Source organism: Antechinus flavipes, chromosome 6, assembly GCF_016432865.1.
Source record: "Antechinus flavipes isolate AdamAnt ecotype Samford, QLD, Australia chromosome 6, AdamAnt_v2, whole genome shotgun sequence".
Taxonomy (NCBI): domain Eukaryota; kingdom Metazoa; phylum Chordata; class Mammalia; order Dasyuromorphia; family Dasyuridae; genus Antechinus; species Antechinus flavipes.
Genome location: NC_067403.1, coordinates 199,647,187 through 199,665,636, shown reverse-complemented (window position 1 = coordinate 199,665,636; position 18,450 = coordinate 199,647,187). Strand labels below are relative to the sequence as shown.

The window sequence follows — 18,450 nt, the reverse complement described above, 5'->3', positions numbered from 1 at the left end:
GGAAGTAGAGATCAGTTCCTTCCCAAACACTCAACACTTTGAACAGCTGAAAGCCAATTCCTTTTCTGCTTATGAGTAACCTCATAGAAAGATATAGGAAGGGCCTAAGTAGTCATACTATTGGGAATGAATCCTGTGTATTCTGTGCCATAACTGTTACAGCCATTTTGGGTCTTGCTTTGACATATTTATAACAGAACTACCCAAGGCCTGCTGGGAAACTGGCTACACCAATAAAGAGAACATTCAAGCATGAATAATGAAGCTACCTCTGAATACAACTGCCAACCATCTTTACAGATTCAGGGCTGCTCACTGGTGAGGAGACACCTCCCAAAGTCAAATAGCTGCTCCTCTGCCAGCAGAAAGGCACTTGTTACATTATAGTCTCCAGATGCCTCTATGGGTCATATAGTTGCATGGCTGAGGATTAATCTCTGTTTATCTGCTACTTACTAGGTATTTATCTCAACTAACAGAGGACTAGTTTGATCTGCGGAGCAGTAATAATCACTTCAAAATTCTTTTCTGTAACACTACGTAAAAGTACAGTATCTATTTCATGCCCTGATATCATCTTCATACATGCTAATCAAATAATTGCTATTAATTAATTTAACTTAAAACTATAATAGAGGTTCAGAGACATGTTTCTACAAGCTAGAAAGCAAAGAATCAAATATCACAAATTAAATTATCAGTAAAACATAGCAGGGTGAGCTAAATAAGTTGAATTTAAAATCATTTTATGCTCGGAAGAAACTAGCATCATTACAGTAGGGTGTTATTTGTCATCTGTTTCGGGTAATATAAATTGGACTTTCCCAACTGATAAAATAAATAAAATAAGATAATATCCAGTCTGGGTATGTTTATAACCATAAAGTTTTCCTGTTTGGTTCTTTCAATAAAATCACAGAACTTTACAAAAAGACCTTTTCTATAAAGCATGGGATATACATTTATCACAGTAATTCCATTCTTTATTGGTGATGGCTATGGCATCAGAAAGCCATGAAGCGGCTGAAACCATCCTCTTGTTTTCAGTCTTCTGTTCCAATGAGGAGAGTATATGGCTTCACTCCTGCCTCCCATTACCTTCTATCTTATATTTCATTCTCTGTTCTCTCTCCATCGCTGACTCTATGGATTTGTTATCTCCTTTTACCCTGTACAATTTTCTGTCCTATGAGAGTTCTAGAGGGACCTGGAAGATTATGCAGTCCTAACATTTGCCTGCAGCCATCATTCCTGACAATTCAGGACTCCTCTCATTTGGTGGCCCATTCAGTTGTCAGATAGTTCATGTTCACAAGCTGTTTATTTCATAAGATCTAGAATGAGAAGGTATCGTAGAGATCTTCAAGTCCAAGCGTGGTATTTTGTAGATGGGGAAAAAGGTCTGGAGGTCAAATATTTTGACCAAGGTCCCAGCAAAAGTGGTAGAACTGAGAATGGAACCCAAGTCTTCTGATTCATGCTGATTTAGTTCTTTCTTTTTTATTAAATTATTTATTATATATTGCAACATAAATTCAACCAATTAGACTTGCTTTTGAGATATTTACATTTAAATTAACTTCAACACTTGAAATGTTCCTACAATTCTAAGTCTCCATCAAGATTCCATGCTTGCTCATTTATTCTCATTCCATCTTACACAGTCAAAAGTTGGCATGTATTCTGTCTTTTTGGCTTTGTTTTACTTATATTTTGCACACTTTCATAAAAATTTTTTCATATTTCTTTATGTTCCTTATCCCAATCAATCTTAACTATATTATACTACATTATAACATGTATATATGTATATAACATATATAATGCAATTTATTCAATCATTGTCCCAATTTTGGACATTAGGGTACTTCTATTTTATTTTTTTGGTTTTTGTTTTGTTTTTTTGGCAACTGGAGATAATGCTGCTATGAAAATTTCTGAACAGCTCCTTAAAATTTTTGCTTTTGATAACATATTCATACTATATTCTCAATGGAATTATTGAGTCAGAAGGCAGGATTATTTTTATAATTTTGTTTTGTATACTGCCAGACTATTCTCCAAAAGGGTTTACAAATTTACAATTCCATCAGTAAGGAATGAATAGTCCTGATTTTCCCATAGAATCATCAGCACTGAGTTTCATTATTTTTTAATTATTTAGGTCAATATGTTGGATATTACCTTAAGTTGTTTTAATTTGCATATCTTTGTTTACTAGTAAGTGTGAACTACCTGTTTACATCCTTTGACAATCGATCTATCATGGACTGGCAGTTAATTTTGTACTTTTTGTTTTTTTTAAAAATTCATTTTATATGGCTTAGAGGTCAAATTTGTGTGTCATTTTTATAATAGCTATTTCCCACAATCTTCTATTTTCCATTTCCTTTTGATTACATTGAGGTTTTTTTGTACTGGAAAAGCTATTTCTCTTCTACATCTGAGACAAATACATTGTGATTTCTTTCATTTTCTTAAGTTGTTTTATTTCCCCCTTAATGTTCAAAAGTCTATCACTTCTATCACACGCTAAAAATCACTGAGGTATATGATAGGAGATATAGCTTTAAAGTCATTTCTCACAAACTACTAACCCATCTCCCAAAGAATATTTGTAAAATAATGAATTCCTACCTATGATTTTATTTCTACAGGTTTATCATGCTGCCTTGGCCAGTGCTGGCTTTTCTCCCTGCTGCTGGAAGGGAAAGAGTTTGTTTGTGCTGGAGTTGATCATGTATCTACTTTCCTATAACCTGTGGGCTACTGATGGACTCTTTGTACAGTTATGGCTGGAAGTCTATCTATTCTCATTGATCTTGATATGTAGTACTTTTGTCATATTTAAATACTTTTTTTTTTCTGATTTCTTCTTCAAGCCATTTGCTTAAAAGATTATTTTTATCACTTTCTACAGAGAAGTAGCATGGTATAGTAAAGAGAGCATTGGATCTACGAATTAGAATACCTATTTTCAAATATTTTCTCAAACACTGACTATATAGCATTGGGCAAAGGACTTAAACTTTCTAAGGTTTGGTTTCCTCATAGGTAAAATGAGAGTGTTAAAGACTCGATGAACCTCTTCCCAAGGTCTTTTTTAGCTCTAAATGTATGATCCTCTAAGTTTTACAATTTTTTAAAAAATAATTTTAATTCATATTATGAAATTTTAATTTTAATTTTATTGTTTATGATTTGTATCATTTCTGCCTTTCTAAATTTGTGGAGGACTTTTCTATGACTTAGGTTGTGATTCTCTATGACCTAGTATGTGATTTATGTTCATAAACATTCCATATGTACTTGAAAAGAATGTATATTATTTGTTTCATTCATTCAGTTCTAAGAGTGAAGAATAGAAAATCTGAATTATTAAATAAGCAGTTCAAGTTTGTGATTTCTGTATTGTTAATTTTTTTGTTGAACATATTTTGGCAAGGATGTGTTTCAAAGTCCCCTCATATTAGTTTTAAAAATCTATTTCTTCTATTGCTATTAACCTTTCTTTTATAAATTTAACTGCTAAGTTATTTGGGACATATAAATAATTGTTTTACATTTGTTATTCATTTTTTTTATCACTACTATCAAGTATCATTTGTCTCCTAGTCTGTGTCATTAACTCCTACTCAATATCATTCAAAAGTTTGCTTCCCCCCCTTCTCTTTGCTTTCTTTTCTTCTTTTTTCTTTAATAGACATTTCTTTATGAATTATATTGGGAGTGAAAAACCATGAGAGGAAAAAAAAAAAGGAAAAAAGTAAACCTATCATGTATTGATTTATATTCAGTTTCCATAGTTCTCTCTCTGGATGCATATGATGTTTTCTATCCAAATTTTACTGGGATTGCCCTGGAGCACTGCTCCAAAGGCTGAAAAGAACCAAGTCTTTCACAGTTGATCATCTTACAATCTTGCTGTGACTGTGTACAATGTATTCCTAGGTTCTACTTGTTTGACTCAGTATCAGTTTGTATAACTCTTTCTAGGAGTTTCTTAAATTATTCATCGTTTTTTATACAATAATATTTCATTACTTTCATATACCATAACTTATTCAGCCATTCCCCAACTGATGGTTAGCTGAGCTGCTCATTTTCCAGTTCTTTGCCACCACAAAAAGAGCCGTTACAAACATTTTTGCATATGTGGGTTCTTTTTCCTCCTTTATGATTTCCTTGGGATATAGATCCAGTAGTAGCACTGCTGAATCAAAGAGTATGCACAGCTTTATAGCCTTTTGGGCATAGTTTCAAAATGTTCTCCAGAATGGTTGGACCATTTCACAACTCCACCAACAATACATTAATTGGACAATATATTTTAGGCAAAATCTTTAATATTACAGTTAGTTAAATCTTTTGTATTATGTGCTTCCTATAAGCAATGTGGATGGATTTTGTCTCTTGATATTGCCTAATTGTGGGATTTACCTTACTTCTCTGGGATTCAGATGGCACCTTTGTAAAATGAAAGGTTTGGACTACATTACTCCTAAAGTCCCCTTCCAACATTAATAGACTTCTAATTTTGTTATTTACTAATTCCATGAAGATTTTTAAGTTCTTAAATATCAATTTGCAATTTAAAAATTTTTTTTTCATTTTGTGTTCTTTAGAGTGTTCTCAATTTTTAAAATATATTTATTATCCAACTTAATTTATCAGTAATACTTCAAACATGCATTTCTGAAGGAATTTTATGTCCTATGTCTTTTATGGAATTTCTTTGGTGTACCATTAAAAGTTTACTACTCATGTTTTCTGTTCAAGAATGTAAGAAGCCAAAGGAATAGATCCATCTGGCATAGCTTCTATAAAAGTTGGAGCTCCCACACTGTGGGGCAGCTCAGGGTCAGGGATATGGATGGCATGGACTCCAGCTGGACACCACCCAGAGGCTAGTTGCTGCTGAGTGGATGGAGAGTCTTTGCAGCATTTTTTTTTTTTTTTTGGTGGGGGTAGGGGAGGAGAGAAGAAGAGAAAGAAGTGACGAAACCTTTCAGTGTGTGATGAAACCTTTCAGTGCAGGAGAAAGGCTTGGCAGTTGTTTCCTCTATTTGATTTTTATTTCCTTCCCCATAGCAATTTTCAGCAAGTATAAGGCTGAATGGCTAGACCCCTTTCATGAAGAGGAGCTTTTAGCTCCCAAGCAGCACCAATTTGGGTAAAGTTGGCAGAAGAGTATTCCTCAGACAGCATAATCCACTTGAGAAAATTCTCTCTTCTCATGATTAGTTTTGATCGGGAGGATTTAGAAGGGGAGACAAATATTTTGATGAAGTACCAGGCAGCTCACTTGAACTTTGATCAGATTCTGGTACAGCCACAATGTGAGGAACGATGGGACAGGGATTCTCTCAGTAAAGCTATGTGTTGGGATTGGAGAGCTAGAAGAAATTCCCAGGAACTAGGAGTGGAGAAAAGATATCTTGCTGACTGCCTGAGGTTATATAAGGAATAGTGATAACTATTAAAATGGCTATGGCCTAGGCCTCAGTAGCAAGTGGATAGAAGATGGAATGGGGAACTTCAGTAACTTTTCTGGGGTCAATGCCAGTCAGTGGGATTGGAGTAGAGCACTATCTATAGAACTGTCTATAGGGAAACTATAAATGCCAAAGAAAGTCAATATCTAACTTCAAGATAAGAGGTAAATACTATTCTGGTTCCAATACTTTGTGTAAGGAGTCAGTCAGCTCAGAAGCCATGCGAGAGATAGGATTATTATTATTTTTTTAAATAACTTTTTATTGATAGAACTCATGCCAGAGTAATTTTTTACAACATTATCCCTTGCATTCACTTCTGTTCCGATTTTCCCCCTCCTTCCCTCCAACCCCTCCCCCAGATGACAAGCAATCCTTTACATGTTGAATAGGTTACAGTATATCCTAGATACAATATATGTGTGCAGAACTGAACAGTTTTCTTGTTGCACAGGGAGAATTGAATTCAGAAGGTATAAATAATCCGGGAAGAAAAACATAAATGCAAGCAGTTTATATTCATCTCCCAGTGTTCTTTCTTTGGGTGTAGCTGCTTCTGCCCATCTTTGATCAACTGAAACTGAATTAGCTCTCTTTATCGAAGAGATGCACTTCCATCAGAATACATCCTCAAACAGTATCATTATTGAGGTATATAATGATCTGGTTCTGCTCATTTCACTTAGCATCAGTTCATGTAAGTGAGAGTTAGGATTATGTATTTTAATTCACCAGCTGTGCATGAAAAGAAAATGTCCTATTCTGGTAGGGCATCCATTGAGAATAAAGACTGCTTTTTCAGTGAGTGAGGGGAAAAGAAGTGTATGCACAAATATGTTCATATGTAAGAGCAGGGAGATTCAAGACAGAATTGGACAAAGGCATCATTTCAATCAAATGATTCCTTTGTCTTCCGTCTTCTGGTCTCAAATATAACAATGGGTATTTCAAACATCTGCCTATGTCCTTTTGCTCATCAGTTTATGCTCAAAGGCACCTGCACTGATGGAAACTGATCAACCCTAGAGAAATGAAGTTGGGGCAAAAGTGTTTCTCATGTGGATGGCATTTCAGGAAGAGACAATATCTTTTAAAGGCTCATGATATCCACTACCTAATCAGGTGACTTCATCTCAGGCTCAATCACATTACTCTTTTCAGTATGTGATTTACTCTGAATATTTTTGTTATACATGACCAATATGGTGTTTGTTTGTTTTTAACTAGACTTCTCTAAGAGAGGGGTATAGAGGAAAAGTATCTGAGGAAGTTGACAGTGATTACACACACACACACACACACACACACACACACACACACACACACACACATATATACACACACACTCTGTTACCCCCATGCCACAAGGAATAAGTGGAGATATACTCTGAAAGGGCCTTAAATTTTTTTTCATGTAGATATGCTCTTTCACAGTGGAATAGAAGTTCCCTGCAAGCAGAGGATGATAATACTTGTATTATCTACTTGACAAGAATGCTATGTGAAAAAAGCACTTTATAAATCTTTAAAGGGGCCTTTAAAATAATTTATATGACCTGTCCTTACATTGTAACAGGTGATCAGATAACATAATTGCCAAGTTGTTCTTCGATTCTGTGAGAACAAGTTGGTGATACCTCCTACATGAAGTCTGACCTTATTCTCTAAACTGCTTGTGCTCTCTCCCATAAAATTTTATTCTGTTGTCATCCCTTGTAGAATGTAGATTTTTTTGAGGTCAGAGGTTGTTTCAATTTTGAATTTGTATCTCCAGATTTAGTAAGTTCTTAACAAATGCTCGTAATATTTAGCTTTAGGAGATCTTTGCCCTTAGGTTTCCTTTGAAAGCTTATGATGGCTTCTTGATGATTTGGAGTCCAGAACTGAACTGTATAAACCTTTTCAGAAAGGGTTTAGAAAGCCAAAGAGAAGGCTAATCATGAGATTTTTCTTGTGTCTCCCCTAGAAAGAAGTTAGGGGAGGAGGGGAGAATGAAATCAATTTCACCTCTATTTTCTCTCCTGTATTTAGGACCAAGTGACTGAACACCTCATTTGTAAGTGACCAATCTATGAGCAGCTATCCAGGATCTCCTTTCTCTGTATGAATATTATGTGCTACCTCTGGGCCTTTTGTTTTCCCTCTTTACTTTTCAAACTTAAAAACCAAAAATTTGAGCTTTTTAATACCAAGTTAATCATCATTGCTTCTCTTCCTCCTTTCTGCAATAATGATATGATTTCCTGGAGTCTAAAATAGACCAGAGTATGTTAACTGCAAACAATGCTGCCTCTAAGATCAGAGCACCATGTTGTTAAAATAATCTAAGCTTAACAAAGAATTCAAGTTCAAGATATCACTTTTAAAACATATAGAGATATGGGAAAATGGGTAAACTAATGCACCGTTGGTAGGGCTAAGAACTAGTCCAATCATTCTGAAAAGGAATTTGAAAGTATGCCCCACAAGATTACTAAACTGTGCATAGACAATATGTACAAAAATATTTATAGCAGCTCTTTCTATGGTGGCAAAGAATTGGACATTGAGGGGATGTCCATTAACTGGGGAATGGCTGAACAAATAATGGCATATGAAAGTGATAGGATACTATTGTGTTGTAAGAAATGATAAAGGAGATGGTTTTAGAAAAGCCTGGGAAGACCTGTATGAATTTGATGCAAAGTGAATTGAGTAGAACTAGGAGAATAATTTGCACAGTAAAAGCAATATTGTAAAGACAACCAATTGTGAAAGACTCAGTTAACTCTGATCAACACACTAACCAATCACAATTCTAAAAATCCTTGATGAAATATGCTATCCATCTCTAAATAGAAAATTGATTTACTTAGAAAACAGATTAAGTTATTTTTTTCTCCCTTTCCCCCCTAAAACATGACTAATATTACAGCATGATAATACATATTTGTAATAGATTTTGGATTTCTTGCCTTCTCATTGGGTGGAGGAATGGTGAGGAGGAGAAAAAGAAAAGGGAACTAAAAATCTCTCTCTCTCTTTCATAGACATAAACACAAATGCACACATACACTCTTCTCTTATAATAAATTCAGGAAGCTCTTATTACAACTAGGCTGCTGTCTTTGTAATGAGGCCCCAATTCTATGCATGGGACAATATAAATTATGCTATTAAAGTCAGTGTCTGACAGAAAGTGTACTTAGGAATAGCAAAATGACTTACTGAATGGCTGTATGGACAAGGAAAAATATTTTTTCACCATCCTTGATTGAAACTTATTATCTTCTTCCCTTACAAATGTAGGCAACAAAATATGACTCTAAGGTGTTCTTGCCTTCACTTGAGTGCCAAAGGGGTCCAGGACACAAAAAAAGATTATGTCTGTAGCCTCAGGATAGAGGGGCCATGGTGTTTCTCTCAAGCACTTTCTAAGAACTTTCTCCTTAACTGGCGGGTCAAGGCTAACCAGAGGCAAGCCTATAGCTATGTTGCCAAGGTCCAAACCAAGATCTGGCACTTGGAAAATCCAACATATCATGTCCCCCATCACATCACATGGTATCCGCTGAAAGACTGAAATTTTCTGGCCACAGTCACTGCTGTGAAAAATGCAACACATAATGCACAAGGAATGTGATAACAGGACACCAGGTAAGACAAGTCAGGACCATACAAGACTATGACAGTCCATCAGAGTACACAAAACCTGACCCTAACAAGAAGGTAGAGAATGAGGGGGAGAATTTATTATCTCATATAACTGGGATGTGCAAATAGAAATCTGTCTAACTATGGAAGTGACAAGGAGAGCAAAAACGGTATCAAAGGTATCACATAGCCCTTACTTTCATCTGAACTGGTTAAAGGAAGGTGACACACTCATATGCATTGGGAGTTTGGTATAAAAATACATGTTTAAATAGGAAAAAGGAAGAAATAAGGAAAGGTGAAAGGAAGAAGTAAGAGAGAGAGTAGATTTGTGGAGAGATTAGTTATAAGCAAAATAAACCCTGAATTCAAAAAGTATCATAAGGAGTTTAAAAGGAAAGAAACTGTGATTAAGAGGAGGCAAGGAATAAAGGGGGAGAAAATGTTAGACTAGATTGGAGGGAAACACACAATTAAAGATCAAAACTGTAAAAGTGTATGGGAACAATATATCCACAAATAAAAGAGGGTAGTAGAATAGATTAGAAAAAAAAAAAAGAGTCCAATAATATGTTGTTTATAAGAAACAAGAGTTGAAACAAAGATTCACAGAGCTTTAAAATAAGGGGCCAAAGGGGAAGGAACAAGCCTTTATTAAGAATCTATTATATGCCAGGTACTATATTAAGATCTTTACAAATATCATCTGACTCAATCCTAACAACAACCCTGGAAGGGAGATGCTATGGTTATCTCCATTTTATAATTGAGGAAACTGAGGCAGACTTGCATGACTATTGAGTGTCTAAGGATGCATTTGAACTCAGGTCTTCCTGACTCCAGGCCAAGCTCACTATCCCTGGTACCTTCCGGCTGCCTCTAGGCATAATTCTATTGTGACACAACTTAACTAAAAAAAAAAAATAAAAACAAAAAGCCAGTGTTAGCACAATCATGACCTCAGATAAGGAAAAATCAAAACAAGATTTAATTTAAGAGAAATTATTTTGTTGAAAGGCATTATTAATAATGAATTACTTCCAATGCTTAACATACATGCCCTGAATAGTACAGTATACAATACTTAAAGGAAAAATTAAATGAGTTACAGAGAGAAATAGTAGAAGTAGATAGAAACATTATAATAGTGGGGGAACACAATGTGCCCTCTCAGAGCTAGACAAACATAACAAGAAGTTTTTTCCCCCCTTTTTTCCACATTGGAGAAAGGGGTGTATGAAAGAGAAATCAGATGAAATTATTTGAATTCTTGTTGCAGAAAATGTCTCTTTTAATGTTCACCCGAGTCAGGTCATAGAATTTCAAAATGTCTTTGTTGTTCACAGCTGTTTTCAGTTATGTCTGACTTTCTGTGACCCCATTTGGGATTTTCTTCACAGAGATTTGCTATTTCCTTCTTCAGCTCATTTTATAGATGAGGAAACTGAGGCAGAGTTAAGTGACTTGCCCAGGGTCACACAGCTAGTAACCGTCAAGCCCCAAATAGTTCTAGTCTAACCCATAATTGACATAATGACAAAAAGCAGTCATTCAGTTTTTGCTCAAATACCTCCAATGATTAGCAATCAACTAACTTCCCAAGGCAGCTTATTCTACTTACTGACAGTTCTAAATTTTAGGCAATTTTTCCTTACATGGAGCCAAAATCTATCAGGAACTTTTATTATTCATACTTCTGCCCTGTCAGATCAAATCAAGTCTAATCCCTCCTTTCATGTGACAAGACCTTTAAACAGATGAAGACAATGATTCTATTTCTTGCCACAGTTTCTTCTACGTTCTCAATTCATTCAACTAATCTTTGCAAGGTAATCTCCAGTTGTTTCCATATCCTGTATTAATCAGACTTCAGACACCTCTTATCAAATGTATCTGAAAGACACTCTCCAAAACAATGGCTGCTGATGGTCACAAATTTCTCAACTCAATTCCTCCTACAAGATGAATGAGGAATCAAACATAACAGTCATTTGATCTGGACCTTGAAAAGATGTGGCTATAGTGTTTGAGGAGTAACACTTGTGTGTTTATTTCCTAATTCAGTGCAAAATCTATAAAGTGGTAGTGAGTTTTGGAATGGCAAATAGACACAGTATTTGGCAATATAGATCATGCTAGGTTTTTTCTTCACAAACCACTGATCCTCAGCCCTTTTTCTCATGTATACTTGTCTGAAGAACACAGTTATACTTTTCCCACAGTTATACTTTTCCCAACCCTGTGAACCTCAAACAGAAGGATATCTCAATCTTCACTGAGTGAGAAAGAAGTATTGCCATTTCCCCTTCATTTATTTGTATGCGTTATATTTTGTAATCATTTTTTGGCTTCATTTTTTTGTATTTGTATCTTCATAGAAGACACTGCCAGTTACTATTCTACTCCTTTTCAGACCTCAAAAAAATATGATCGTGAACAGAAATGGCTTCCATTAGCAACACCCACAGCTATTTCCAGTCAAATGTTCTGCAATATTAAACTGCAGCCTTTCAGAATACAAGAAAACCAAACAATGGTTAAAAAGAATAGAACCAAAGATTTAATTGAAACCTTTGGAGTAATGAAAATTAAGGCAAAAAGATTATTAGAACATCAAGACTTCCTGACCTGGGCTTTCCCCAAGCCCAGGAAACAAAGGACCATGTGGATAAAATATTCCAGGGTCCACTTTCTTAAGATGTCCTCTCACCTTTATGCTTCCTCCAATAAGATCAGGGGGCTCTTCATCTGTTTCCAAAGCAACATTGATGGAGGCAAAGGGACGACTGGCCATCTGTTGCATCTCACGAAGAAGTTGCTAATAAATAAATAAAACAACAGAATGAATAGTGTGCTTCAAGATCAAGGGTGGGAGTAAAGGGTGGTGACTTGCCTAGGAAATGTATAGGAGAACCAATGGAAGGCAAAGAAATTTTATCCAAGTATGTTACAAGTTTAAAGACATGATTTAATTAATAACATTTTAATCTGCTGGATAGGAAGCTAATTGATGGTATAAAAAAGTCTAAGGATAAAGTTATCTCATCTTGATTACACAGATTAAGAGAAAACACTATTAGTTCAGTGGTGGCTTCTCTCTTGCCATAATAGTATCAAATCATAATGAAAGAAGAAATAAAAAAGCTGGAAGAAACTCTGTATAAAAAGTCTGTACCACACTTATAAAATGTTGATAGAATTGTAAATTAGTCCAAGTGTTTTGAAAAATAATTTGGAATTTTGTGAGAGAAATTATTAAACAGTATATAACATGATATAATAATACTCAGTGATTTTATTATAAGGCATATATCCCAAGAAAGACAAAGCCAGAAAGAAAGGTCTCATATACTAAAATAGTCATAGTAGCACTTTTTGTGGTAGTGCAAAAAAAATAAAAAATAAAAAACAAGACAAGGAACTATCAATTTGGGACTAGATGAACAAATTGTGATATATGAATATAACGGAATATTATGTTGAAACAAGCGTTGAATATAATGAAGAAATCAAAAAAACATAAGGAAGATGGATTAACTGATGCGAAATAAAAAAAAAAGAAATAAGAGTAAATATATATATAATGACTACAAGGTAAATTAAAACAAAACTAAAAGGCAACTGAACTCAAATTAAAGACAATGGCCAATTTTAGTTCCAGAGAACCACTGATGAAATATATTTCCCTCCTTCTAGTTGGGAGAGAGGGTGGAGGAATGCTGACAGATATGGTTGCTCAGTTTAGTTAATTTTGCTTAATTGTTTTCTTTTGCTACAGATAGTGCTTCATTATCCATGCTACCCTTTAGCAAGATATAGTGCCCTTCCTTATCTCTTTTAATTAGATCAATTTTTGCTTTAGCTTGATCTGAGATCAGGATGGCTACCCCTGCTTTTTTGACTTCACCTGAAGCATAGCAGATTTTGTTTCAACCTTTTACCTTTAACCTGCATGTATCTCCCCGCTTCAGGTGTGTTTCCTGTAAACAACATATTGTAGGATTCTGGCTTTTAATCCATTCTGCTAACCGCTTCCTCTTTATGGGGGAGTTTACCCCGTTCACATTTATGGTTAGAATGACCAATTCTGTATTACTTGCCATCTTGTTAACCCCGGTTTATGCTTTTCTCCCTTCTTTCCCCTTTCCCCCCTTCCCAGTATTAAGCTTGTGAGCACCACTTGCTTCTCACAGCCTTCCCTTTTTAGTATCCCTCCCCCCGCCTTAAAGTTCCTCCTCCTATCTTACCCCTTTCCCTCCCAGTTTCCGTATTCCCTTCCTCTTAGCTTATTCCTTCCCTTTTCACTTTTCCCTTCTCACTTTTCAATGAGGTGGGAGAAGTTTCACCATAGATTGAATATGTCTTAAAATTTTTCACTTAAAGCCAATTCTGAAGGCAGTAAGATACTCACTATATTCATCCCCCTCCATTCTTTCTCTCAGATATAATAGGTTTCCTATGCCTCTTCATGAGATGTACTACTCCCACTTTACCCTTTTTCTGGTACAATGTCCTTTCCACATCAATTTCTAGAACAAGGTATACATGTATTCTTTATACATCTATATAGTCGAAATATAGTTCCCAAGATTAATCTTTACCTTTTTAGATTTCTCTTGAGTTCTATATTTGTAGATCAAACTTTTTGTTAAGTTCTGGCTTTTTCATCAGAAATAGATGAAATTCGCTTACTTTGTTGAATGTCCATCTTCTTCCCTGGAAAAAGATGCTCATTCTCGCTGGGTAAGTTATTTTTGGTTGCATACCAAGTTCCTTAGCCTTTCAGAATATCATATTCCAGGCCCTTCGATCTTTTAATGTGGATGCTGCCAGATCCTGGGTGATCCTTATTGTGGCTCCTCGATACTTGAATTGGGTTTTTCTAGCCACTTGCAATATTTTTTCCTTCGTCTGAGGGTTCTGGCATTTGGCCACTATATTCCTTGGTGTTTTGATTTTAGGATCCCTTTCAGTGGGTGATCGATGAATCCTTTCAATGTTTATTTTTTCCTCTATTCCTATGACTTCTGGGCAGTTCTCTTTGATAATTTCCTGGAAAATAGTGTCCAGGCTCTTTTTTTCATCATGTTTTTCTGGAAGTCCAATGATTCTCAGATTGTCTCTCCTGGATCTGTTTTCCAGGTCTGCTGTCTTCCCCAGAAGGTATTTCACATTCTTTTCCATTGTTTGATTTTTTTGGATTTGCTTGACTGATTCTTCTTGTCTCCTCGAGTCATTCAATTCCAATTGTTCAATTCTGATTTTCAGTGAAGTATTTTCTTCACTCACTTTTTAAAAATCTTTTTCTAATTGTCCCATTGAGTTCTTTTGTTCTGTGGAATTTTTTTCCATTTCGCCAATTTTGTTTTCCAGTTCACCAATCCTATTTTTCAAGGATTTTACTTCTTTATCCACTCTCTCTTTAACTGACTTCTCCAGGCTCTTTTGCCAAGCCTCCCTCTCCTTTTCCCAAGCTTCCCTCTCCTTTTCCCAAGCCTCACTCTGCTTTTCCCATTTTTCTTCTAGCTCCCTTGTGAGAGCCTTTTTAATTACTTCTATGAGGTTCATCTGTGCTGAGGAACAGATGATCTCCTCCTTTGGGGATTCACCTGGGGACTGTCTGTTTTTAGTCTCCTCAGGATTTAGAGTCTGCTCTCTATCTGTATAGAAGCTGTCAAGGGTTAAAGTCCTCTTCAGTTTCTTGCTCATTCTGTCTAATAATCAAGGCAAACTAGCAAAGAACAACAGAAAAAACTGGAGTCTTTCTTTGGGGGGGGGCTGGGTGTGTTACCGAGCTTCCTCTCCAGACTGCGGGGGGCAGCAGTGAGGCACTAGCAGGACTGTGCTGCGCCTGCGCTCTGAGATCCCAGAGCGTGCTGAATCACTGTGGGGGGGGAAACGGGGGGGGGGGGGCGCGGCCAGGTCCCGAGAGACTCCAGCTGTTTGGGGTTGTATTCTTCACCCCCGGTGTTTTTAGCTTCTCTGCTGGACTGCTGACTTGCTGCCGGAGCAAAGTATCTAATCCTGTAACGAAGCTCTCCCCGTAGAGCCGGCTGCAATCACTCCCCACCCCCTCTCCAGTCTGCTCCCGTGCTCTCACTGCTGCTGCCCGCCGACTGCGCCCGATCTAAAACCGTCCCAGCCCTCCAGTAAAGACAGACCTTTGTCTTTGTGGGTTTTTTTCAGTCAAGCATTAATTCAGAGGCTTGTAATGAAATGGATAGTGAGAGAAAGCGTGGAGCTTACACAGCAGTGTGCCTCCTCTCCGCCATCTTAACCGGCCTTCTTTTGCTACAGAGAAGGGTTTCTTGGGGTGGAGTGGAAAAATGGATGTGGTATATAAACAAACCACTTATCTTCCCCCAAGTTATCAATAAAACTTAAAAAAAAAAAAAAAAGGGAGATCGGTAACAAAACAAAGCTCTTGAGTGTTAACAGAATTTTGAGTAAGAAGAAAAGACCTTAAGGATCATCTAGTCTAAATGTCCACATTTATGAGGAAAACTGAGGCTCAGGGAGGTGAGCTGATTTACTCAATGTCATATAAATAATTACCTAAGCTGGGATTGGCAACCACAGGAATACTTCTGCAAACTTTTCTCAGACCTATTTACCCAGTCCTAATTTTTCTTTCTGTCCAACAGACATCTCAGTGAGATCAAAACAGTCCTTACCTTTTCCCCAATTCTCTGTGACTTCCCCCTATTATCTTGTGGGTACCATCATTTCCCACTCAGACTCACAACAGTGGTGTCATCCTGAACTCTTCACTCACACTCGCCTTCCATATCCAATTTGTCTTCTCTATGACTCTTTTTCTCTATTCACACATCTACACCTACAGGGTAGTTCTCCCACTGATTTACTTTGTCCTTGCTTTTTCTGCATCTCAACTTATTCATGCAACATGGGAAAGTTTGAGTATATTCCTAAGTTCCCTTCCAGCTCTGTCATTCTGTGATTCCACAAGAAAAAAATATTTAATATTAACAAACACTTGTTATACTAATAACAGTGAAAGGGGAGGAATAATTAAAGAAACAGATGGTCCAGAGGCCCTGTGAAAAACACACAAGGCAAGTACCTGCAAACACTTATAAAGAACAGCACAGGGAATGTTAATGAATATACATCGCCAATTACTAGGCTATTCACTAGCTAAATTCCTCTTGGTATATGGACTTCTATAAAGAAAACTGTTGTATGAAAGTTTTCATTTATGAGAGCCGAGGCCAGAAATTTTAAGTACTCTTCTCACTTTATCCTTTTACTGCTGACATTCTTCGAAGCTTTTTGCTAGTAACAAAAGTCAGATTTCCTGCTCTGCTGGCTTCTGCTCTGCTGTGTCAGTTTCCAGAGAGCAGCTACTTCAGCTCAGACACTGTGGATGGAAGAGACACAAAGACCCACTTTACAGATGGGAACACTGGGGGCCAAGAGAAGCGACTCCCTGTTCGGGGTGAGAGGCCGCGTGGTGGGAGGTGAGACAGAGCCTCAATGAAATTCTGGTCAAGTCCCCAAGCCCTCGTTTCTTCTGACTTTTGTGGTTAAGTTATGTCTGACTCTGTGGCCCCACTTGGGGTGTTCTTGGCAGAGATCCTGTAAGCTTTTGTCATTTCTGCCTCCAGCTCATTTTACAGATGAGGAAACTGGGGCAAACAGGGTTAAGTGACTTGCCCAGGGTCATGCTAGGAAGTGTCTGATATGGGATTTGAACTTGGTTCCTTATGGCTCAGGGCCAGCACTCTCTCCATTGTGCCACCTTGTTGGCCATTTCTTCTAGCTATAAAATGGGAACAATACACATACTACTTAATCTCACATTGCTGTCATGAAAAAGGCATTTTATAAGCCTTAAAAGTGCTGCTCAAATGGGGGACATTATTTCCAGGAATCAGTAGAGCAGGATTCAAACTTCAGGTCTTTCCACGATACGTCCCTGCCTGCTCAGACTGCTGCTCACTCTTCATACTGTAAGAGGACTAATGACATTGAGAGTGACTTGGATTGTAAATGAGGCAGGGCTGTGCAAAGTCCTCGCCTCTCTCTCCCCTTCAGTGGCTGAGACTTAAACCAACATGACCGGTGATGGCCCTGGACCCTGCCCACCTCTAGTGCACCCCTAATGAGATGCAGATCTGAAAAATTCCACTTCTGGGCCTTGGGGATGTGGCTCTCTCTGGATTCTCCTCTTACTTGTCTGATTGCTCCTCCGGCTTCTTTGCTGTATCACACCTCTAAGAGTGACGGGTACCATAAAACTCTAGCATGGCTCCTCTACACTCTTTCTCAGGCATTTCTTCAGCTCCCACGGACTTAATAATCTTTTTAGCAATGCCATCCAGAGAAATATCAACTTGGTCTTCTTACTCTTTCTTATACATAGCAACTTTATTTTCCATTTCTGAACTTTTTTTCTGGTCACCTCCTATACCTAGAATCCCTACTCTGCTCAGAACCCCATTCTTTTCTTTTTCTTTTTTTTTAATCTTTTAAATTTAAATTTAATTAAATTTAATTTGTTAAATTATGCTTTTTATTTACAAGTTATATGCATGGGTAATTTTACAGCATTGATAATTGCCAAAACTTTTGTTCCAATTTTTCCCCTCCTTCCCCCCATCCCTTCCCCCAGATGGCATGTTGAGCAATACATGTTAAAAATTAAATTAAATTAAATATACGTATACATGTTCAAACAGTTATTTTGCTGTATAAAAAGAATCGGACTTTGAAATAGTGTACTATTAGCCTGAGACGGAAATAAAAAATGCAGGCAAAAAAAAATATAGGGATTAGGAATTCTATGTAATGGTTCATAGTCATCTCCCACAGTTCTTTCACTGGGTGTAGCTGGTTCTATTCATTACTGCTCTACTGGAATTGATTTAGTTCATCTCATTGCTGGATGTGGCCATGTCCATCAGAATTGATCATCATATAGTATTGTTGTTGAAATATATAATGATCTCCTGGTCCTACTCATTTCACTCAGCATCAAGAACCCCATTATTTTCTTGAAACTCAACTAGAGTACCAGCTCCTCCAGGAAGCCTTCCATGATGTCTCCAGGTAGCAGCATTTCTTCTCCCAACTTGCTTAGTCTTTATTTGGGATATACTTCAATGTTGTTTTTCATGCAAAATGTAAGCTTTGCTATCCGTATCTCAAGCACCCAGAATAGTGCCTGGGACATGACAGGAGCTTAATAAAAGCTATCTGATTAACTGGGCTTGGGCCCATTGGGCCCAGGCTCTTTGTATCTACCTCATGGTTCTTATAGAAAATGTGTTTGAAATTTATTCCTGGATCTTCTACTAGG

At 37.0% G+C, this 18,450-nt stretch overlaps 1 protein-coding gene across 1 annotated transcript in view; it reads right to left on the bottom strand.

Moving 5' to 3' along the window:
* Positions 1–18,450, bottom strand: part of ATRN (attractin) — a 236,781-nt gene that overhangs the window by 9,673 nt on the left and 208,658 nt on the right. The window contains exon 27 of the mRNA XM_051965371.1: positions 11,839–11,946. Coding sequence (XP_051821331.1) covers positions 11,839–11,946 — 108 coding nt within the window. The remainder of the gene's footprint in view (positions 1–11,838; positions 11,947–18,450) is intronic.